Source organism: Bos taurus, chromosome 17, assembly GCF_002263795.3.
Source record: "Bos taurus isolate L1 Dominette 01449 registration number 42190680 breed Hereford chromosome 17, ARS-UCD2.0, whole genome shotgun sequence".
In the NCBI taxonomy this organism is placed as follows: Eukaryota; Metazoa; Chordata; class Mammalia; order Artiodactyla; family Bovidae; genus Bos; species Bos taurus.
Genome location: NC_037344.1, coordinates 61,445,165 through 61,470,234, shown reverse-complemented (window position 1 = coordinate 61,470,234; position 25,070 = coordinate 61,445,165). Strand labels below are relative to the sequence as shown.

Genomic DNA, 25,070 nt, shown 5'->3' with positions numbered 1-25,070 from the left:
AGCCAACCAGGGCTCCTCCGTCCATGGGATTTTCCAGGCAAGAGTACTGGAGTGGGGTGCCATTGCCTTCTCCGCTAGCAATCCTAGAACTGTGTTAATAAGATTTGCCCTTAATTACCAAGGTCCTAATTATATATTGATGAGGGTCTTTCAGAATATGTAGTCCACTTGTATTCTCTGAAGCAAAAGTCCCTGTTTACTGTTTCCACCTAAAACCTCCTCTACTTCTACGAGTTTAACAGTTTTGAAGACATTATTGAACTCTGTTGGTTTCCGTTTTGAAAGGAAACTTCTGGTTTCCAAGCCCTTCCCATGAACGTTCTCTTGATACTAAACTCATTTGGCAAAGAATATCTTATCAGCCAAAAACTGTCTCTCTATAAACAGTTGCCTGAAGGTGGATGGGGTAAAGTATTTATTTTATTTAAGAAATGTCAGTTAATTAAAACCCCATCCATCACAGTTTACTTTAGTCAATATGAAGCCAAACAATTTGCCTTACAATTAAATTAGAATTATTCAAGCAGTCTGGATGCTATTTCCTTAAAGTGCTCCCGGGCTTCTGTGAAACATCTTGGCATTCCTAATGCATCTGGCTGGCTTGATTGCTACTGCATTTTCTTCAGATATTAAAATTATTTTCCAATAAATGTTAATGAGTGAATTATAGTCATCACACATGCTATCTAGTCTGCAGCAGTGATGATGTGCTAATGCAGATGATTCTCTAATGTCTTTCTCCAGTAAATTAAGAAATCTAGTCTTAATTAACTGCTGGCTAGCCAGATACACTTACTGCCTTTGTGATTTTCAAATGCCTTCCTCTCTCAGTCTCCTTGAATCCAACGATGGTGTTTGGAAGACAATTGTGATTGTGTTTGAAAGGAGAGAATGTATTTCTTTCTTGCATGGGTAGAGCAGGGATTCAGTTCTCTATGTTGGGGATACATGGGGAGAAATGCTGTCTCTGATAGTTGATTATTCGCTGTGGCTTTCAAGTCTGCAAGCCTGAGAGTGGCAGAGACCAGAGGTGGAAACCGAGGCACAAAGGGAAGATGTGACATGTCTGTGGTAGCATGACTAGTAAATGGAGAGGCTGGTCTTCTTTTTAGAATGGAAGGACTTGCTTCCCCAAAATGGGGCACTGTGAGTTCTGCTTTTGGATGATCCAACCACTGTTCAGGGCTCTTTGCCCTTTCTTAACATGCTCCTTAGAACTTCCCTGGTAGATCAGTGGTAAAGAATCCACCTGCCAATGCAGGAGATGCAGGTTCGATCCCTGAGTTGGGAAGATCCCCTGGAGAAGGAAATGGCAACCCAGTCCAGTATTCTTGCTGGGAAATCCCATGAACAGGGAAGCCTGGCGGGCTACAGTCCATGGGGTCACAAAGAGTCAGACACGACTTAGTTACTAAACAATAACAGTGTGCTCCTTAACCCTCGGTGTTTGAAACAACAGAAAACAAGAATGGTGGTGGCCTTGTTATCATTAAATGATTCCTCTTTAGTGCCAAAAAAATATTATTCAAATGCATAAATGATCAGATGGGTTAATTAATAAACTGAACTGATGGGTCATGTTCATCAAAGCTGTGAATATACAACCCTACAGCAACCATGTTTTAGATGTGCTAAAATAAGATAATAATGATAACAATGGAAGTAGGTCATTGTCATTTAAGCTGAACTGTGTGGTTGTTGCATCTGGTGCTGATACTGTTACAAGGTGTTTTTTCTCCCTAACTTTATTCATTTTTTTTCTTTCTCTCCTTTCTTTGCCTACCTTCAGTGATAAAGAGCAGTGAGTATTTTATGATACTTTTATTTTTCTACAGACTGAATTTTACCTCTTTTCTGATGAAAGTGGCTTGCCCCTAAGGAGAGTTGGTTCAAAAAGGAACTAACATGTTTTATATATCTAAAAAAAAAATCCAAGTTGTTAAAAAAAAAAGCACACCCCTCTTGAGAAAAAAATATGAAATTTCAAGAAAAAAATTCTTGATAAAAGGATGGAAAACATTCCTTAGGGGAGCCCTCAATTTAATTTTTGTTAGCAGCTTGTGGGATTCAGCAAGTTTATTAACCACCTTCTGTTTCTTTTGCATTTTTCCTGGGAACACTGTTCTTAGGTAAAGAAAATATTAACTCAAATGAGTGCTGTCATTAATCAAAGATGACGAAGAACAGAACAGAGCTTGTGGGAAGTTATATGCTAAACACATGGTCTCTGTCATCTCATGGGAGGTCAGCCTGATTTCCCAATGAAATGCCTTTGACTCCGAGGTCTCATCTTTGCTCATAACTTTTGTTTTAAATTAGATTCATTTCCTAAATATGCATGACGGATTGGATGCTGGGTCCAATAAATGAACAGTTAGGCTGCAAAGCAGATGGGGTTTTGGTTGTGTGTACACATCGGGAGACTAAAGGAAGGTCATTTTACTCTCCCCATGGTAGGGGAGTTATCACAGATCCACAAGCAGAGCACTGAGCCTGGCCTCAGAACACCCAGGTCTAAGTTCTGCTCTGGGACTCAGTGTCACTTCCTTGAACCCTGGCCATCTCCTTTATAATATGGGTATGTTAAGCCAGGTGGCTCAGTGGTAAAGAATCTACCTGCCAATGCAGCAGGAGACACAGGTTCAATCCCTGGGCTGGGAAGACTCTCTGGAGGAAGAAACGGCTACCACTCCAGTATTCTTGCCTGAAAAATCCCATGGACAGAGTCTGGAGGGCTACAGACCATGGGGTTGCAAAGAGTCGGACATGACTTAGTGACTGAGCATGCACAAAGCTCCTAGCTATGTTAATCCTGCCCTTCCACCTTCACTGGGAGGTGGTGCGATCAAATGAGATGCATGGGAAAGGTTCAGTTCAGTTCAGTTCAGTCACTCAGTCATGTCTGACTCTTTGCAATCCCATGAACCGCAGCACGCCAGGCCTCCCTGTTCATCACCAACTCCCAGAGTCCACCAAAACCCATGTCCATTGAGACAGTGATGCCATCCAACCATCTCATCCTCTGTTATCACCTTCTCCTCCTGCCCTCAATCTTTTCCAGCATCAGGGTCTTTTCAAATGAGTCAGCTCTTCTCATCAGGTGGCCAAAGTATTGGAGTTTCAGCTTCAACATCAGTCCATCCAATGAACACCCAGGACTGGTCTCCTTTAAGATGGATTGGTTGGATGTCCTTGCAGTCCAAGGGACTCTCAAGAGTCTTCTCCAACACCACAGTTCAAAAGCATCAATTCTTCAGTGCTCGGCTTTCTTTACAGTCCAACTCTCACATCCATACATGACCACTGGAAAAACCATAGCCTTGACTAGTAGACGGACCTTTGTTGACAAAGTAATGTCTCTGCTTTTTAATATGCTGTCTAGGTTGGTCATAACTTCTGTAAAGCACCAAACAAAGTCAGAGGAAGGGGTGGATTACAATCTAACCTTACCCTTGTGTGTGTGTGTGTGTGTGTGTGTGTGTGTGTGTGTGTGTGTGTGTATATATATAGTGTTTGTGTTCTACATTTTCTGTTGTTGGTTGGTAAACTTATGGTCAGACAGTATCTTTTTATGAATATTGTGAGTATATCTGAAAGAGATGGGAATACCAGACCGCCTGACCTGGCTCTTGAGAAACCTGTATGCAGGTCAGGAAGCAACAGGAAAAGGAGTGTGTCAAGGCTGTATATTGTTACCCTGCTTATTTAACTTATGTGCAGGGTACATCATGAGAAACGCTGGGTTGGAGGAAGCTCAAGCTGGAATCAAGATTGCTGGGAGAAATATCAATAACCTCAGATATGCAGATGACACCACCCTTATGGCAGAAAGTGAAGAAGAACTAAAAAGTCTCTTGATGATAGTGAAAGTGGAGAATGAAAAAGTTGGTTTAAAGCTCAAGATTCAGAAAACTAAGATCATGGCCTCTGGTCCCATCACTTCATGGCAGATAGATGGGGAAACAGTGGAAACAATGGCTGACTTTATTTTTTGGGGCTCCAAAATCACTGCAGATGGTGATTGCAGCCATGAAATTAAAAGACGCTTACTCCCTGGAAGGAAAATCATGACCAACCTAGACAGCATATTAAAAAGCAGAGACATTACTTTGTCAACAAAGGTCCGTCTAGTCAAGGCTATGGTTTTTCCAGTGGTCATGTATGGATGTGAGAGTTGGACTGTAAAGAAAGCCGAGCACTGAAGAATTGATGCTTTTGAACTGTGGTGTTGGAGAAGACCCTTGAGAGTCCCTTGGACTGCAAGGACATCCAACCAGTCCATCTTAAAGGAGACCAGTCCTGGGTGTTCATTGGAAGGACTGATGTTGAAGCTGAAACTCCAATACTTTGGCCACCTGATGAGAAGAGCTGACTCATTTGAAAAGACCCTGATGCTCGGAAAGATCGAGGACTGGAGGAGAAGGGGACAACAGAGGATGAGATGGTTGGATGGCATCACTGACTCAATGGACATGGGTTTTGGTGGACTCCGGGAGTTGGTGATGGACAGGGAGGCCTGGAGTGCTGCAGCTCATGGGGTTGCAAAGAGTCGGACATGACTGAGTACTGAACTGAACTGAACTGATATAATTCAGACATGCTAGTAGAGATGCTGAGATATCTGATTATAAATACGAAGATTGCAAGAGAGACGTTCATGACTTTAGAGGGTCCTAAGCACGTTAGGCTTCCTGAATGCTGAAAGTTGAAAGGTAGGATATATATTCATGCTCCTTCCCTCCCTCCTTCATGCTCTCCATCCTCTCCTTCTCCCTCTCCCTCCCTTCCCTTTTTCCTTTCATTAACAGATACCCAGTGCTTAGTATCGGAGAAGGCAATGGCACCCTACTCCAGTACTCTTGCCTGGAAAGTCCCATGGACGGTGGAGCCTGGAAGGCTGCAGTCCAAGGGGTCACTGAGGGTTGGACACGACTGAGAGACTTCACTTTCACTTTTCACTTTCATGCATTGGAGAAGGAAATGGCAACCCACTCCAGTGTTCTTGCCTGGAGAATCCCAGGGACAGGGGAGCCTGGTGGGCTGCTGTCTATGGGGTCATACAGAGTTGGATACGACTGAAGTGACTTAGCAGCAGCAGCAGTGCTTAGTATGTATCATACTCTGTGCTAAGCATCAGGAATACAAGGTTAGTCAAAGTCTGAGTGGATGTCTAGAAGGGTTTCAGTTCAGTTCATTTCAGTTGCTCAGTAGAGTCCAACTCTCTGTGACCCCCATGGACTGCAGCACCCCAGGCTTCCCTGTCCATCACCAACTCTCAGAGCTTGTGAAACTCATGTCCATTCAACCATCTCATCCTGTCGTCCCCATCTCCTCCTGCCTTCAATCTTTCCCAGCATCAGGGTCTTTTCAAATGAGTCTGTTCTTCACATCATGTGGCCAAAGTATTGGAGCTTCAGCTTCAGCATCAGTCCTTCCAATGAATATTCAGGACTGATTTCCTTTAGGATTGACTGGTTTGATCTCCTTGCAGTCCAAGGGACTCTCAAGAGTCTTCTCCAACACCACAACTCAAAAGCATCAGTTCTTCGGCACTCAGCTTCCTTTATGGTCCAACTCTCACATCCATACATGACTACTGGAAAAACCATAGCTTTGACTATATGGACCTTTGTTGGCAAAGTAATGTCTCTGATTTTTAATATGCTGTTTAGGTTTGTCATAGGTTTTCTTCCAGGGAGCAAGTGACTTTTAGTTTCTTGGCTACAGTCACCATTTGCAGTGATTTTGGAGCCCAAGAAAATAAGGTCTGTCAGTGTTTCCATTGTTTCCCCATCTATTTGCCACAAAATGATGGGACCAGAGGCCATAATCTTAGCTTTTGAATGTTGAGTTTTAAGTCAGCTTTTTCACTCTCCTCTTTTGCCTTCATGAAGAGGCTCTTTAGTTCCTCTTCGCTTTCTGCCGTAAGAGTGGTGTCATCTGCATATCTGAGGTTATTGATATTTCTCCCTGCAATTTTGATTCCAGCCTGTGCTTCATCCAGCCCTACATTTCGCATGATGTACTCTGCATTAAGTTAAAATAAGCAGGGTGACAATATACAGCCTTGACATACTCCTTTCCCTATTTTGAACCAGTCCATTGTTCCATGTCCATTTCTAACTGCTTCTTGATCTACATACAGATTTCTCAGGAGCAGGTCAGGTGGCCTGGTATTCCCATCTCTTTCAGAATTTTCCACAGTTTGTTGTGATCCACACAGTCAAAGGCTTTAGTGCAGTCAGTGAAACAGAAGTAGATGTTTTTCTGGAATTCTTTTGCTTTTTCTGTGATCTAGCAGAGGTTGGCAATTTGATCTCTGGTTCCTCTGCCTTTTCTAAATCCAGCTTGAACATCTGGAAGTTCCCAATTTACGTACTGTTGAAGCCTAACTTGGAGAATTTTGAGCATTCCTTTGCTAGCATGTGAGATGAGTGCAATTGTGCGGTAGTTTGAACAAACTTTGGCATTGCCTTTCTTTGGGATTAGAATGAAAACTGGCCTTTTCCAGTCCTGTGGCCACTGCTGAATTTTCCAAATTTGCTGGCATATTGAGTGCAGCACTTTCACAGCATCATCTTTTAGGATTTGAAATAGCTCAGCTGGAATTCCATCACCTCCACTAGCTTTGTTCATAATGATGCTTCCTAAGCCCCACTTGACTTCACATTCCAGTATGTCTGGCTCTAGGTGAGTGATCACACCATCATGGTTATCTGGGTTATTAAGGTCTTTTTTGTATAGTTCTTCTGTGTATCCTTGCCTCCTCCTCTTAATATCTTCTGCTTCTGGTAGGTCCACACCCCAAAAGGGTTTACAAACAAATAGTCACCAACAAATACACTTTATTGTGCAAGGAGCTATAATAGCAGATCAGTGTCCTGTGGGAGTACAATGATGGGGAAGTTTCCTGGAAGAAGTATTGTGTAAGCTGAGATTGTGTAAAGGAGGTACAAGATAGAGAAGAGACAGAGGAGTTCCAGGTAAGGGAACAGCATACACAAAGTCTAAATAGGAGAGAGAGCATGGGATTTTAGGAAAGCTGAATGGAACTCAGGCTGGTTTAAAAGATTACCAGGATCCCGAGATCCCCTTAGCTTTCTGAAGGGAGTTAGGGAACCACAGCATCCTTGTGGCACCCCCTTGAGTCTGGTAGGGGTAAATCTCATCCAAAAGGGCCTTTATACCAGCAGGACTTGGATAAAATGTTCTGTGTTGTGGATGTCCCTCCTTCCACACCCTCCCCTTCAGGATTCATTAAAATCTCATTCTCTGAGCTGTAAAGAGACTTCCTGCTGACACCTGCTTCTGTCGGCATCCTGGGGGAAGGGAGGGGATAAGAAGAAAGAAAAGAAAAAGGATTAATTTTCTGCACACCACCGCTGTTTAATGCTTCAGAGCCTTCATGCCCTGACAGCATTTCCATCATCCCACTCCTTTGGGGAGTTATAATATATTAATAGAGACATCTGGTGGGTATTTATTACGTGACTATTGTGTGTATGAAATGAAGAATCAAGGTAGGAGGCAGGAAGAAGCTGGGAGTCTGCGCTTTGCAGTGTTTCGGCGGGTGGGGAACACCTGTGAGGGGCTTCCACCTGGAGTCAGGACTAGTTTCCTTTTGTATTAGAGGCCACTGGTGCTGGTTTGTTGGGGAGGGTTCCTTCCAACAGTCTCTAGATGCACCTGAGCAGCTACATTCAGGTCACAGATGAAGCGCACCCAGAATGCTGGTTTCTTGAGCCTCTGACCATATCCTCCCCACACAGCTCTCTTGGCAATTCCCTTCCCTCCTTTGAGGGTTGGGCGTCTGGAAAATGAGCAGGTCAACTGCAGTGATCTTTAGACTTTTATTAGCAGCAAAATTCTTTCTGTGAATACAATTTTATTCAGAAGCTAAATATATAAGATAGATAAAGAGTGGAGCTGGATAAAGTTCTTTAGTGGCTAAAAGCATTAAATGTATCATGGTACAACTGTAAGTTAAAATAATACCAAACTATAAAGTAAATGTAGCGAGTTTAGCAAGATTCACTTTGTTGTTGTCGCCACAGTGAATAGTGTATCAGTTATCTTTTGCTGTGTAACAAATCTGATGCTCTGTGACAACCTAGAGGGGTGGGATGGAGTAGAAGGTGGGAAGAAGATTCAAGAGCGAGGAGACATACATAGACCTATGGCTGATTGATGTTGATATAGGGCAGAAACCAACACAATGTTGTAAATTAATTATCCTCCAATTAAAAATAAACAATTATAAAAAAAAACTCAGTGGCATAGAACAATGATGACTTATTTTCTGGAATCTGGGCCTGGCTGGTGGCTCTGCTGATCTTGGCTGGGCTCTCTTGTGCATCAAACTGTAGGCTGATCTAAGATGCTGTGGCTGGAATGACTCAGCTCTGCATGCCTCTCATCCTGTCCTGAGCTTTTTGTTTCAGTGATGAAAGTAAATAGAAACGTACAAGGGTTTTTCAGGCTTAGCCCCAGGATGGCCCATCTCTCCCCTGTGTTTCATTGGCCAAAGTAAGCCACAATTCCATATGGATTCAAGGGTTGAGAAATAGACTCTGCCCTTTGGGTGAAAGCAATTTGAAATCCACATGGCAAAGGGCATGGATCCTTAGAAGGGTGAAGTATTGAGGTCCCCAATGCAATAAACTAGATCTCATGGTTTTATTAAATATTAAATTCTTAAAAATTGTTTTTGCTCACTCTATTTTTAACTGGTATCCTTACTTTGCTAGTGGGAACCCAGCATTGCCATCTGGGCTGAAGTGAGGATGGAGGGCTTGGTTCCCTGTCTACTCTGTCCCTGCACAGCCCACTCACCTGCAACCCTTTGAGATCCCTTCAGGGAACTACAACAGCTTAGACTATTTGGGGGAATAAGAGGCAGGTGCCCTTCATAATTCTCCAGGAAGCCTTGTCCTAAGTATGTGAATAAGAGTGGAGATGGGTCAGCCCTCTTCGCCCTGACCTGCCTGAGCCACTAAGCCAGGGGTGTTTCCACATGCAGCCACTGAGGGTCAGGGGTAGCCTCTGAGGGACTAAGTAGGTAAGACTTCTCACTCCCAATGCAGGGGGCCCAGGTCTGATCCCTGGTCAGGGAACTAGATCTCACATGCCATAACAGAGTTGGCAACTAAAGATCCCACATGCTGCAGTGAAGATAGAGGATCAAGGGTCCTGGATGCAGCTAAGACCTGGCACAGCCAAAGAAATAAATGATTTTTTTTTTTTAAAAGGAGTAGCCTCTGAGAGTCCTGGCAGTAAACAGACATGAAATCCTTCTCACTTAACAGATCTGAAACAGACATTCAGACTGGGGCCCCAATGCACACTGCTAATAAGCAACAGACCCAGGATTTGGATCTTAAACCCCACTAGGTCAAAGAGGACTCAAGCTGGTGTGCAGTAGGCCCTCTAGGCATTTACTGGATTGAATACAATGCTCTGAGGAACTTGTCCAAGGAGGCAACACTTTGGTCTCCACTTTTGGCTTCCCTTGTGGCTCAGATGGTAAAGAATCTGCCTGCAGTGTGGGAGACCTGGGTTCGATCCCTGGGTCAGGACAATCCCCTGGAAAAGGGAATGGCTACCCACTCCAGTATTCTGGCCTGGAGAATTCCATGGACAGAGGAGCCTGGCAAGCTGCAGTCCATGGGGTTGCAAAGAGACACAACTGAGCAACTTTCACTTTCACTTTTGGTCTTTAATGAGATCCCAACACTGGACTTTGGTCTTAAGGACATGGAGCCCGAATCCTTAGTGAGGGTTCCACCTTCTTGTCACTAGAGTATTCTCAAGGTCCCCATGTTCACAATGCTCGCCAGCCCACAGGAGGCCCAGATACGGCCATTCTCTCCCTTCAGAGCAAAGGCTTTGGTTTGAAAAACCAGTTTGTTTCCCTCTGTTTGCTTTTGAAATTAAAACATGAAAATCCACAGGAGGCTTGCGAATCCCCACTGGGACCAATTGGTGACATTTTCAAACACTAGATGAGTTGTTTGTCAACTGTGTATTTTGGAGCAGAGGACGGGGAGTGGGTAAGGTCTGGAGGGATGCTGGGAGCTCCAGCAGGCCTTTTGCTCATCTGCAGAAGGAGGCAATTATCTTAGGTGGGCCTCTTGGGGACCCCTATTCCTGCTTGTGTTTCTGGAGTCGTGTGTTTCCTGTGCGTGCTAATCCCAGCGAGTCATGTGTTGGGGTTAGAGGCATTGACTTCAGGTCTGACCATACCCATGACCAGACTGTGAGCTGTAGGAATGTGTCCATGAAAGGGTCTCTACTGGGTGTATGGCCCAGCATCTCATGTATGCTCTGTCTTGGTCCCTGAGCTGCTTTTTAAAGGCAGGAGATACATGGAGACTTCCCTGGTGGTTTGGACAGTAAAGAATCTGCCTGCAATGCAGAAGACCCAGGTTTGATCCCTGGGTCAGGAAGATGTCCCGGAGAAGGGAATGGCAGCCTATTCCAGTATTCTTGCTTGGAGAATTCCGTGGACAGAGGAGACTTGTGAGCTACAGTCCATGGGGTCACAAAGAGTCAGACACGACTGAGCAACTAACAATTTTGCTTCACTTTTAATATGCAGAGGGGGATCAGAAGAGAATGAAGAAAGAGAAGTGGGGATGAAGGAGGAAGAAGAGGGGTAGTTGAGACATCCATTTCCATGGAAAACCAGAGGGACCTGGGGAGGTGGCTGGATGAGGTTGTAACTAAGGCTCTTTGGGAAGGATGGGTGGTCTTCCTCATGCAGGAGTCCAATGTATGCTTTGCAATTGATGGGAAGAAACATCAGGCTGAGGGATATTAGCATACCTTGAGGAAGATCTTTCCAATAGAATGGCATAGGCTCCTTATGAGAGAGTGAGGTCTTCATCACAGGGAGCATTGAAGCAAGGCTGGAAGGACCCCTCTAGGGAGGCTGTGTAAGACAGGCTTTCGGGTGATCCCCCATGGCCCTCCTCTCCTGGGGTTCATGTCTTTGTGTAACCTCCTCACCTTGAGTGTGGGCAGGACCAGGGTTGTGTTTCTAACCTATGGAATACTGCAAACAGGATGGGACCTCAGCTCTGTGATTACGTCATGTTATGTAAGACTCTGTCTCACTTGACTGGAGCTGCAGAGTCACCTTGCATACTTGATGAAGGAAGTGGCCCATGGGATGAAATTGAAGTCCGCTTGGTTAGGAATTGCAGCCTGCCTCCAGGACATGGAGGTGACCTCTTGCCAACAGCCAACAAGAAGTTGGAGTCCTAGGTCACATGGTTGCTGGGAAATGAACTAGATTTACCTGGAAGTTTATTCTTCCCCTAGAAAGCCTCCAGATGAAATCTGAGCCATCTGGAGCCATCTGGAATCTGACCCATCTGACATCTGATTGCAGCCTTGTAAGATGCTGCGCAGAGGACCCAAAGCTGTGCCTGGACTCCCAACATGAAAACTGTGACATAATAAATGTGTGTTGTGTAAAGCCCCTAAGTTTGTAATAACTGGTTATGCAACAATCGAAAATGAACATAGGCATTGTAGGTAGGGCTTTGTTCCACCCTGTCTATATCCTCTGCTAGGTTGATTTTTCCAATTATCTAATGGTGCTGAAGCTGAAGCTCCAGTATTTTGGCCACCTGATGTGAAGAGTCGACTCATTGGAAGAGACCCTGATGCTGGGAAAGATTGAGGGCAAGAGGAGAAGGGGACGACAGAGGACGTGATGGTTGGATGGATCACCAACTCAATGGACATGGATTTGAGCAAACTCAAGGAGACAGAGAAGGACAGGGAAGCCTGGCATACTGAAGTTCATGGGGTCACAAAGAAACACGACTTAGCAGCTAAACAACAATGCTATACAACAAATCACATCAAGCGCAGTGGCTTAAACAGCAGTTACTGCTTTTTACCTCTTGCAGATTTTGTTGGTAGATATTTGAGAGTGGCTTGGCTAGGTGGTCCTGGCAGAGCTGCAGTCATATGGCAGCTGAGGCTGAGGCCATCTGAAGATTTGACAAGGGCTAGAGGGTCACTGGCAAGTTGGTGCTGGCTGTTGGGTGGTGGGGAAGTGGGGGCGGGGGCTCAGTTCCTCTCCACAGGGATGTTTGAGTGTCCTCATGACATGGCATTTGACTTCCCCTAGACCGAATGACCCAAGAGACCAAGGCAGAAGTTGAAATGTCTTTCATGACCTAGCCTAGGAAGTCACCCACGGTCACACCCACACCAGCTGGGATTCAGTGTGAAAGAAGACAACACAGGGAGAGTGAATACCAGGAGGCAGATATCCCGGGGAACCATATGATAGACTGGCTGCCATATTGATCTTTCTTCCATTGAGTATGTTTAGCATTTGTTCATCCCCAGAGGCCCCTGATCCAAAGCAAGGTATGTTTCCATCCGGGTTTCCCCCAGCCGCTCCGTCCTCTTTCTCGCAAGACGTCTGCTTCCAGTTGCTTTCAAACTCTTCCTTCTCTGCTCTTCTGAACAAACCATCTTAGGTGGGAGGATGTGAGAGGAGGTGGGGAGGGAGGAAGGGGGAGACAGGGCTTTTAATTTTCAACTTTAAGTGTCAAAAGGCAATTTCATGCCTACTGACGTGATTAGAGCAGTGGAAGTAATAGAGGCTGGCAGCTAATGGGGTGCTGGCTCCAGGGGATTCGTAATTACTGATTTTTCCCCCCCAACAGGGACAAGAATTTCTAGTGGTGTTGAGCCCTGCATTCCACTTGGGTAATGCCCCTCAGCGCCTGGGGGGTGGAGGATATTATTAGTGGAGAGAATGATAATTTGCCATAGACTGTAGCATTAGCTCTCTACCCAGCTCTGATCCTCTGCACCATCCCTGGGGCTACACAGATAGGCATTCATTTCACCTCATATTGGGGAGGTTAAGTGTGCAGGCTGCCCAGGTCTGAATTCCACCTCTGCCACTTCCCAGCTGTGCGACCTCGGACAAGTTGTCTAATTTCTCCACAGCCGAGTCTCCTCACCAGAAAATAGACAGTAACCATCCCTGCCTTGTAGAAATGTTGTGAGGATTAAATGAAGTAATGTGGGCCTCCAGAAGGCACTATGTCAGTATTTGCTGCTACTAAGTGGCTTCAGTCGTGTCCAACTCTTTGCCACCCCATGGACTGTAGCCTGCCAGGCTCCTCTGTCCATGGGATTCTCCAGGCAAGAATAACTGAGTGGGTTGCCATGCCCTCCTCCAGGGGATCTTCCTAACCCAGGAAACAAACCCTCATCTCTTACATTTCCTTCGTGGGGAGGCAGGTTCTTTACCACTAGCACCACCTGGGAAGTCCATGTCAGTATTTGCTTTTTTATTGAAACAAAAAAGCCAAGAAGAGCACAGGATGGAACTTGAAATGCTACAGGAGCTTTGGAGGCAGGAAATCTAGATGTTTGTGTGAAATGGAGAGATTTTTATAAAACTAGTTGGCAACTAGTTTAAATTTGGAAAAAAAAAAATTCTGTGGCCCATACTAAACATATTTGTGCCAGGTAGGGGTTGGATTCCACCTGGGATCCAGGGCTTCAGACCACTCTCCAAGAATCTTTTCCACTCCAGTTGCAGAAGTCTACTGTTTGGACTCTTTTCCTGAGAACACCATTATCCTCCAGGTTTCCATGAAAAGTGAAAGTTGCTCAGTTGTGTCTGACTCTTTGCAACCCCATGGACTGTAGCCTGCCAGGCTTCTCTGTCCATGGAATTCTTCAGGCCAAAATACTGGAGTGGGTAGCCATTCCTTTCTCCAGGGGATCTTCCCAACCCAGGGATAGAAGCCAGGTCTCCCACGTTACAGGCAGATTCTTTATTGTCTGAGCCACAGGGGAAGCCCAGGTTTCCATGAACTTCCTGCAAATGTCAAGTCAAGAGTGTCTGCCACATGCTAAGCACTTAAGAAAAATAAACTCAGCAGAACCCTATGAAGGATGTATATGTTCCCCACTGTGTGTGTGTGTGTGTGTGTGTATGCTCAGTTGCTCAGTCACGTCCTACTCTTTGCGACCCCATGGACTGCAGCCCACTGGTCTCCTCTGTCCATGGGATTTTCCTGGCAAGAATACTGGAGTGGGTTGCTATGTCCTCCTCCAAAGGAACATTCCTGACCCAGGATTTGAACCCCTATCTCCTGCGTCTCCTGCATTGACAGGTGGATTCTTTACCATTGTGCCACCTGCAAAGCCTCCACGGGTCCCACTGTAGAGATAAGCAAACTGAGGCTCTGAGAGGTTGGGATTCTTTTGCCTGAAGGGATTTGAACTGAGGTTTACCAGACTCCAGAGGCTAGAGCCTAACCACAACAGCCTACTTTCTCTCCAGCCTCACGCCTTCCCATATTACCTTTCAGGCTCCAGACAGGATGGTCTGTCCACCCCAGCGGTCAGCCGGACAGACAGAGGAAACAGGAAGAGCTGACAGATGAGGAGAAGGAAATCATCAACAGGGTGATCGCTCGCGCTGAGAAGATGGAAGAGATGGAACAGGAGCGAATCGGGTGAGGCCCTGTGCTTCCCTCCATTCTGGGAGGGCCGTGCTGCCCAGGGCGGAGTGCTTGGGGAGGGCACGGGGCAGGGCTGCCTTTGGGATTTGTCATCTGTGACGCGCTGAGACACCCACTCAGGCAGAGCCGGAATCCTTGGTGCAGGAGATGAGACAGCCAGGAGAGGAGAAAAGAACAGAGGAGAGAGCGGGCTGGGGGCTGGCTGGGGAGGGGGGCATCTGGGCTGGGGAGGTGTGTGTGTGTGTGAGCCCAGTTGTCTCACCATTTCGGCTGCACAGAAATGTGTTCTAGTGACATACGCCATGCAGGTTCTAGAATATACAGCTGAGGGTGAGGTAAGGGGGAGCAAGTCTACATCAAAGACACAGTATGGGAAAGAGAGCACACGCCTGAAATGAACTATATGAGAGAACGGGAGAAATCCTTCCTAAAGGGGAGCCAGCATGAGAGTGAGGCTTCAGAGATTAAGCTGGTGGGTCTGGATGCCAAGAACTCAGGGTTCCATCCCCACTCCCTGCTTACCAGCTGCAGCTCCCATGCATGTTGCTTCACCCGCTGAGCCTTGGTTTGCTCTCTCTAGAATGGGGAGAATAAAAATCATTGTCCCATAGGACAGTCATAAGGAGTGAAGTGATGCTTGTATCATTCCTGGCCCAGGGCTGGGCATTCAGTTCAGTTCAGTCACTCAGTCGTGTCCGACTCTTTGCGACACCATGTACTGCAGCACGCCAGGCCTCCCTGTCCATCACCAACCCCCGAAGTTTACTCAAACTCACGTCCATCACGTTGGTGATGCCATTCCAACCATCTCATCCTCTGTCATCCCCTTCTCTTCCCACCTTCAGTCTTTCCCAGTATCAGGTTCTTTTCCAATGAGTTGGTTCTTCGCATCAAGTGGCCTGGGCATACTTTGCATTTAACGAATGGTAGGGGGGGAGGAAAGTGGAGTTTGGAGGGCAGAGGTAACAAAAACACATAAGGGATGGAAGAAGGATGTGTGGCGTGTGTGTGTCAGGGAGTGACAGCGTCAGTGAGCCAGGGCAGTGTTAGAGAGAGAGGGAGGGCTAGCGGGTGGGCTTGGGAGGAATGGATGGGGAAGTGAGAGGGGAGTCGTGCCTGGGAGAAGAGAAGAGTGAGTATGTGTGTGTTGGGGGTTGGGGGGTGCAGTTCATGGGTAGAAGTTTCCACTGCTAGGACTCAGGGAGGCCACCAATCGGTCCTCCAAGACTGAACCTCAGATGGGAAATGGGAGGGGTCACCGAGATGTCACCTCCTTCCCAGACCTTTCTTCCCTGGGGCAGAGTGGGGAGCAGCCTTTGCTGACTGCTTGCAACTGGTTGGGCACTGGGGTGTCCTTTCATCTCCCCGCCCATCCACTCAGCAGGGGGTTAACAAGATTCCTGGGAGGAAAATGATGTTCTGAATACACAGGAAGTGGGCGCCTTTGATTTGAGCCTCTGCAGACCATTTTGTTCAGGGTGGGCTGGGGCGATCAGAGGTGATGTTGGCAAGTGGCAGATAACCTGGCACAGGCGGAGTCAGCTTGTGTTCCGCCCTCCATCAGCTTCCTGGGTAGGTTGCTAATGGGGAGAGGTCTTGAGGGGCTTGCTTACATGGCTGAGTTTTTATTTTGCTTTTAAAAAGATATATCAGGAGTGAGGAGTTGTCCAGGCTGGAGGTCTTGTGAGTGTGTGGGTGTGAGCTTGAGTGTGTGTTCACTTCAACCAACAAGGGGCCTCAGCCTTGCAGAAAGGATATCCTTGCAGAAGGATATGGATGTTAAATTCTTGCTTGGAGGCAAGAACTTCCAACCTTTTTCCTACATAGCACTTTCCCACCAGCTAACACGCTTTGTATTTTACACTGAGTTTGACTGTTGTGTGTCTCTCCCTTTCAGATGATACGATTCCTGAGTGTAGACATTGTTACCTGTTTTGTTCACCATGGAATCCCCAGACCTAGTACATAGTAGGTGTGCAGTAGAGTATTTGTTGAGTGAGTGAGTGAACATGGCAGACAGTGCTCCTCCCACCCACCCAAGTCAGTTTCTTTCTGCATCTTCTGTGGCCATGAGGCTGGAGAGCTTGGAATTTTGTAGTCCAGGGTCCACATTTCCAGGGAAGACACTGCGACTTGCTGATTTAGATTTATATCAGAATCTATCCCTGTTAACTGGGCTGCCTTTGGGTGTAAATTAAGGGGATCTCTGTGAATTAAGTGGATTCTAGCTTGAACATTCAAGAACAGGGTAGATGGGCTCCCTGCTTTGCCCCCATGTCCTGCTACATTGCCTGATCTGGTGACGTGGTGGAAGAGCACAGCAGTTAACCCCTGAGGCCCCAGAGTCAGAGAGACTTGGGTTCAAATTCCAGCCGTATTTCTAATCCCCTGTGTGACCTTACGCAAGCCACTTGAACTCTTCCTTCCTCAATTTCCTCATCTGCAAAATGGGGAAGCTCTGCAGATCATTTTATTCCTGGATGGAAAATGATGTTATGAACACACAGGAAGTAGGTGCCTTTGATTTGAGCCTCTGCAGACCCTGATGCCGGGAAAGATTGAGGCAGGAGGAGAAGTGGGTGACAGAAGATGAGATGGTTGGATGGCATCATCGACCCAATGAACATGAGTTGGAGCAAACTCCAGGACATAGTGAAGGACAGGGAAGTTTGGTGTGCTGCATTCCAGGCAGTCGCAAAGAGTCAGACACAACTTAGTGACTGAAGGACAGCAAGAACAGGGATAACTTAGCACACACTTCTCTGGGAATGTTTAATTCACATGCAAAATATTATCATGGTGCCTGACACAGGGCACATGCTCAGTTAATGGTGATGATCATTTACCAACGCATTTGCTGAGGAAATGCGTTTCTTTACACCGACCAAGGCCTCCGTTCTAGAATTATGCCCAAGACTGTGGTTTGGCAAGCCCCTGGCTTCCCATGAAGGAGATCTGAGAGCCTTCCAGTGAAGCCGGGACCAAGCCCATGGTGACAGAGTGTCCCCTTGCTGAAACACTACATTTTCTCATCCTGCCAGGAGGCAGGACAGTCCTGGAGGATTCTGGCTGCCGCTGTTTCCCTGCACCCTTCCAGCTGCCAGCCCTCGCTGGTAGCATCGCCAGAGGCAAAGCCATGCTATTTGTGTCTTATGAGCTCGAACCTGCCCTCATTCCTGTTCAACCCACGCTTCCCTGGGAGAGGATCAAAGTGGAGTCAGATGAAAGGAGAGCAACACATCAGGCACAGAGTGAGGCTGAAAACGGGGTGCCATCGGGGTTCCCCCTTCAGAACCTGAGGCTCAGTTAATGAGCCTTGGGGGCTTCAGTTCCCCACCCATCCAGTAAGGCAGGTCAGCCTGGGTCTCAGAATCCTTCCTGATCCAACTGTAAAGTATTTGGGAAGGTCTGGTGGAGGACCCTGTACCATGTTATTGGCTGCCCCTCTCAGCAAATGAGCTCTTTCTATTAAACCTGTGGATATAACTGTGTCCCCTTCTGGGCCCAGACACCAGGTCTGTGATGCTGAACTTCCTTTTCGGTTACCTAACACCCGTCTGAGAGATATGCAAAGTCATTGTTTACATAATAAGCAATCATTATAATGGGTACCGTTTATAGGCTGAGTATTTACTGAGTGCCAAACACTGAATCTAAAAACTTCATATAGGCTTAACTCATTAACTGCTCCTCTCAGCCCGATCAAGTAGGTTCTATTATTATCCTCATTTTGCAGCTGAGGAAACTGAGGCTTAGAAAATCTAGGTCACTTGTCCAAAGTCACGCAGAGCTAAGAGACATGTCCCTCTCTGGCTGACTCTCAGAATTATGCTCCTATTAGGTGTCTTTCCTGAAGGCCTGGCCTCAAAATTGTTAGACTCTGCAGAATATAGGAACGTTTAAAGCTTAGGTTTGGAGAGGACATTGGAGAAGGAAATGGCAACCCACTCCAGTACTTGTGCCTGGAAAATTCCACAACAGAGGAGCCTGGTAGGTTATAGTCCATGGGATCAAAAAGAGTTGGACATGACTGACCAACTTCACTCACTTTTGGGGGAGTTAGAAGCTAGAATCCCTTCTATACTGGCCCAGTGATTCCTTCCCAGTGATCTTACTAACCTGTTTCTACCTCCACAGCTGTCAGAACTTGTCTCCATGGTCCTAAGGCTGTGGAGAATTCCAAGTGAGAATCAGCCTCAGGTGTCCCAGGAAGCACTGCCTCCCTGGGGCGGTTTAGCTAGAGTTAGATGCCCCAGGGAGTCCCAGGCAATGCAGCTGAGTAGAGCTGGTTCTCGCCTTGGAGCCTCTTTGCTTTTGACCAAGAGGGTGTCTAAAACTTCACTCACTACTCAGCCCACAATCAAGCTCTGCTCTCTTCAGCATCCCTAGAGGGAAGGATGATAGCCAGAAGGGAAACTCATTAAAGAGCCTCATTTTTCCCCACATTCCTTATTCAAGGCTAAATGGGATCTCAGAATTTATTTTGCATGGCCTGACTGCTGTAAACTTTCTATACTAGTTAGAACATTTGGCTTGCAAGAAAGGAAATTAATTCCAGGTAGACTGTTTGAGTTATCTGTGACCGCATCACATACCACCCGACACTTACTGACTGCCAACAACCACAATTTACTATTTTTCATGATTCTGTGGGTTAAGAATTTAGGCAGGACTCTGACAGATTGATTTTCTGCTCCGCGTAGCATGGGCAAGGGGTCACTCTTTCAACTGCATTCAGTGAGTGACTGGGTTGGACTGGAAGGGCCAGGAAAGCTCCAATCCTTTCACACAGTGTGCTCTGCATGGCCCCTCTCTTTCCAAGAAATCTTTTCTTACTCAATCGTCTGACCTGAGTTCCTTTACCTGGCAAAGAAAGCAAAGATGGAAGTCATCGGGATTCTTAACAGCTGGGTCTGGGACTGGTAGAGCATTACTCCACTGGGTTCTACTGGAGAGGAGAAAGAGATCCACCTCTTCCTGGAAGAATGACTTACACATCCAGGGAAAGAAGCTGTAAATGGGAGTTTTCTTTGGAGATTCTACTCCATTAGGCAAAAAGGGGAATTGAATACAAGGTTTCAGAGGTATCTCAAGGGTTGCAAGGACAGGGACACAGCCTAGACTCACAAAAGTTCTGCTTCTCATACACATCTTAGAAAATATAGTCACAAACTATACCTCTTCAATTGCTATAATTCTTCTTAGCCCTAATTCCAAATTCCCAAGAAAGGAACTCTGGTCCAGGTCACCCTAAGTGCCTGCCTCTCATCCAATCAGCCATGACCAGAGGTGCCAGGCTACACAAACAAGGATGCTGAGTGCTTCTCAAGAGAGTGCCAAGGTCCTTTGTGAATTGAACAGACACCCAGAGGGTGCCCACAGGACTTTTAAAGCATATTAAATCTGGAATTAAACATTTGCCTGGGGAAACTTGTGTGTGCAGGTTTTGTTTTTGTTTTGTTTCCCTGGTAGGTTCCTCCATGTCTTTATCATATTTCTTTCTTTCAGAGCCTCTCAAAGGCATTTGCTCATATATTCTGTCTGCAAGGGGACAGGCAGCCTGGTGGTTTCCATTCGAGGTTGATGTCCCTCAACAGATGGATCCGAAGAAGTAATTAGGATTTGTCATTAACCTTGGTGTCCAAACACTGTGATGGAGGAGGAAGTCAAAGAGACACTGGGAGACTGTTGTTGACAAAATCTGTTGGATTTCTGTCACCTCCCCATCTCAGTTCCACCATCCCCTATAGTCTTAGCCTAGAATTTTTCTCAAAGTGTGGACAGAGGGAGAAGTGAGTAATACTGCTTGGAATTTGCTGCATCTAATTAGCTAGGCATCTTTCCTATGGCTTGACAAGCTGACAGCAAGCCACCCTGCTACATTTTTTTTTTTTTTAACTTGGAGTCCTAGACATTCTGTGGATAGAACTCAGGGGTTCTGGGGCATCCTGATATTATAAACATAGTTATCTGTGTGTATGTGTTCATTTTTAAGAAGAAATATTCATAGATGTCATCAGGTTTGGGGGGATTCTGAACCCCCAAATGTTGAGAAACACTGAGTAGTACCTCAGTTTTTCAAGGGATCAGATCAACACTTTGTTATGTCCATGTATCCTTAATAATATGTGGAATCTGTTTGCACAAGATGAAAACAGTGAGTGAATGAGTGAAAGTCGCTCAGTCGTGTCTGACTATTTGCGACCCCATGGACTGTACAGTCCATGGAGTTCTCTGGGCCAGAATACTGAAGTGGATAGCTGTTCCCTTCTCCAGGGGATCTTCCCAACCCAGGGATCAAACCCAGGTCTGCTGCATTGCAGGTGGATTCTTTACCAGCTGAGCCACCAGGGAAGCCCAAGAATGCTAGAGTGGGTCGAACCGGGGTCTCCTGCATTGCAGGCATATTCTTTACCAGCTGAGCTATATGGGAAGCCCCCAGTGAAAACAGATGTCTTCCTAATTCGTTAAGCAGTCCAGTGCCTGGCATAAAAAGGAGAGAGCAAATGAATGCATGTTGGATAATTCTAAACCCAACTGACTAAGTCTCTCATTGAATAATTTTAACTTTGAGGTTTACCAGACCTCATCTATAAAGTGGGGAGTTGGAGTTGGACTATGTCCATCTCCATCTAACCCAAGGTTCTTGAACCTTGGCACTATTTACATCTGGAGACAGATAATTCTTTCTGGTGGGTGTGGTTCTGTGCCCTGAATTTTTTAGCAGCTCCCTCTGGCTCCCTCCAACTGGATGCCTGTAGTAACTGGGACTGTTACCAAGCTGTGACAGTCCAAAATGTCTCCCAACATCGCCAAATGCCCCCTTGATGGGCACAATCACGCCCTGTTGAGAATCACTGCTCTAGCCTTCTTGCTGAGTGACTCAAAAAAGGAAGAAGAAACAAATGAGAATTTTTCTGCAACCATAACTCAACTTCTAGGGAAATAATAATAGTTCACCCTTACAAACACCATATGTTGGCAGGGTACTCAAAGCTTTAAGCAGATTCATCTATGTAACCCTCACAACAGCTTTATGCATTAAGCCATATTATTATCATTCCCATTTTACAGATGAGGCAACTGAGGGACAGAGAGGTTAAGCAACTTCCCAGGGTTGCACAGCTAATAAGCAAACTGGGATTGCAAACCCAGACTGGCTGGCTTCAGAGTTAGATGCCTATTCTGCTATTCTATAGAGAGATTTAAGCTATGATTTTTGCAGTAGTCATGTATGGATGTGAGAGTTGGACCATAAAGAAAACTGAGTGCCCAAGAATTGATGCTTTTGAACTGTGGTGTTGGAGAAGACTCTTGAGAGTCCCTTGGACTGCAAGGAGATCAAACCAGTCAATCCTAAAGGAAATCAGTCCTGAATATTCATTGGAAGGACTGATGCTGAAGTTGAAGCTCCAGTACTTTGGCCGCATGATGTGAAGAACTGACTCATTGGAAAAGACCCTGATGCTGGGAAAGATTGAAGGCAGGAGGAGAAGGGGACGACAGAGGATGAGATGGTTGAATGGCATCACCGACTCGATGGCCATGAGTTTGAGCAAGCTCTGGGAGTTGGTGATGGACAGGGAAGCCTGGCATGCTGCAGTCCATAGCACTGCAAAGAGCTGGACACAACTAAGTGACTGAACTGTACTGACTGATAGAGAGATAATCATTTATAGCCAAGCATTCTATTAGGAACTTTCAAGTATATTGCATTACCTTTAGTCCCTACTATGTCCTCTCAGAGTGACAGACTACTGTCTTTACTTCACAGATGAGATGACTGAAGTTCAGAGAGGTTAAGGCAGTTGCCCAGGGGTACACAGTCTTTTCATGGCCAAACCAAACTCTGAACTTGAATCTGTCTTTCCACATTATCTTACTGCCTTTCAGAGGTGCAGGTAGGGAAGGCAATTGACAAATGACTTCAGAGCTTCAGGGAAGTGAATAATTTACAGGGTGTCTTATATATTCACTCAGGTTAAAAGATTGAGTGTCGCACACTTCTTCCTACAGTGGGGCAGTTCACCCTTCACTGTCCCTTGTGGGCCTCAGCAGCGTATTCTCTCAACCCTACTTTCCATGACAAGAAAGGGCAGGTGCAGGAGTTAGGAGGAGCCCCAACTGTAAGCACTGAAAAGAAACAAAGGCTTAATTCTTCCAAAGCGGGTAACAGCATCCAAGTAGCTAGACCCAGCCTCCAGTCTCGGCCACCTGCTGGCTGTGTACCCTTGGTAAGTGACTTTCTGTCTGTGTGCCTCCTTCCCCCCCCCCCAAAATAGGAGTGAATAATGGAACTGACCTCACAGGTTGTATGGCTTAAGGAAAACAATGCACAAGGAATGCTTAGCACAGCACCAGATAACTGTTGCTATTATTGGGTTTAAATGACCCAGTTCCTTGCCTGGCTGACTACATTAGCCCAGCGGAGCCCTCGGGCTTTCTCTCTTGGCTCCAACCCTGACCCGGGGTGACCCCCTTCCCTAAAGTGCTGGGGTCCAGACAGGAATCCCACTGACCAATCCATCAAGGAGACAGAGTAGGATCAACAGCTCCCCAGCTAGTGACGGTAATAAACAGCAGTAGAAATTAATGAGTCTGAACTGCATGCACTTTGCATGCCAGCAGCATGGCTTCATGATGGAAGGACTTAGTCATTTAAGGACAGGTTCCTGAGAGACCTTGGCGTTGGAGTCTTAGACCAGCCCCCTTCAGAGCAGCCATGTTCACAGTCTAGATGACCCAGACTAGACTTCAGGAAATGCCAAGTCTAATAAACCTAGTGGTAGCATCTCCCCACTTGGCAATTAGGGTGATGGGGAAAGCAGCATGACTCTGGAATTAATGGAGTGTGCACGTGAGGGAGAGAGAGAGAGAAACAACATGATGCACTCTCACTCCGCTGCGTCTTCCGAACCATCGTGCAATCGCGCTCCATCATGGCTCTAAAGGCAGCTCTCTGTCTCCACACCATCAGTGATGGAGGCCCAGCTTTTCACCATTTTCCTCACCAGTTCAGGGACCAGCACATACAGCCAACACACCTTCACAGGCAGGGTGTTCTTCTCAGCTCTGCAGCTCACCCCATTAAACTACTTTCTGGAGCAATTGTACATCTATTAGGCTTCTCTTCAACATTCATCAAGATGTTGCAGCAATGCTGGTTTGAAAGTGCTAAAGCAGTTGCCTGAACATTTCTGGGGCCAATTTGGATTTTTTGGAGGAAGCCTGAGCTCAACCAAAAAGCAGTATCAGATCTGCAGTTGGCTGGTATCCTTGTCTGCAGAAGGCAGCCAACTAGAGCTAGGCTCCTTGCAAAAGCAGAGTGTGTACAGCTGTGTGTGTGTGAAAGCATGCTCTGTATGCGGGTGACAATCACACCCATGTTCCTGTGTGGTTGTAGGTTCCATCTGTGTGTGTGGTTAGAGACAGGCACATGAGTTCTGTCAGTTTCTAGTCATGGCAGCCTCTTTAAAAGCTTTAGAAAGATGGATTTCATGTGCAGATTTTAGCACCCTGGTTACACAGAAAAAAAAATGTGAGCATAGGGAGCTATTAAAGCTACAAATTTCCAGAAGAAATAATTAGCAGCAGCCACAACTGAGTAGTTACCGTGTTCTGGGCATTTTACAAACACTCTCGTTTTATCTTTGCATCAATTCCAGGTGGCAAGGACTTTGTTTTCATTAAATTTACAGATGGAAAACAGAAGCTCAGAAAGGTTATGTAACTTTCTTAAAGTCTCAGAGCCAGGAAATCGCAAAGTCCAAAGTCCAAAGCCCAAAGTCCACTGTGCACCCAAGCAAGGTCACTGCAGAATGGACACCCCAACTCCTGCATCATAAGTGCCTCACATTTCTTAATTTTCAAAGAGTGTGTGTGTGTGTGTGTGTGCAAGTGTTCATGTGCATGTGCATGTGTGGAGAGACTCTATGTTTTCCTGGGGTCGAGTACCCAGAGAAGGTGATCAGAAACTCACAGGGTCCAAAAACTTGATTTTTCTGACATCCACAGCCAGGCAGGGAGGAACTGCCCAAACTTTGCTCCAGAGAAGAGGACTTGAATCTGATTCTGACCTGAACCAGGTAGAAACAGAACTTGCATGTCAGATGGGGCAGGAATACAGGTGTAGTGGGTAGAATAATGCTGCCCTGCAAAGATGTTCACATCCTAACCCCTGGGACCTGCGGCTATGTTCCTCCCATGGCCAAAGAGGCTTTGCAGGTATGATTAAGAATCTGGAGATAGAGAGATTACCCTGGAATAGCCAATATAATCACATGGGTCCTTATAAGAGAGAGGTGGGAGGGTAACAGCAAGATTGGCAAATGCTACACTGCTGGCTTTGAAGATGGAGGGAGAAGCCACAAGCCAAGGAATGTGGGCAGCTTCTAGAAATTAGAAAAGGCGAAGAACAGATGTTCTAGAGCTTGCAGAAAGAACGCAGCCCTGCCTGCCAGTGCCTTGACTAAGTGAAACCTGTGTCAGGTATATAATCTCTAGGACTTTTGTGCTGTCATAAGCCACTAGGCTGTAATTTGTGACAGCAGCACTAAGAAG

General features: G+C 46.2%; 1 protein-coding gene across 9 annotated transcripts in view; it reads left to right on the top strand.

The window, feature by feature from the left end:
• Positions 1-25,070, top strand: part of RPH3A (rabphilin 3A) — a 293,036-nt gene that overhangs the window by 230,030 nt on the left and 37,936 nt on the right. For 8 of the 9 annotated variants that reach the window (XM_059875879.1, XM_059875878.1, XM_059875880.1 and 5 more), the window contains one exon: positions 14,358-14,504. In XM_059875879.1, coding sequence (XP_059731862.1) covers positions 14,358-14,504 — 147 coding nt within the window. 9 annotated transcript variants of the gene reach the window in all.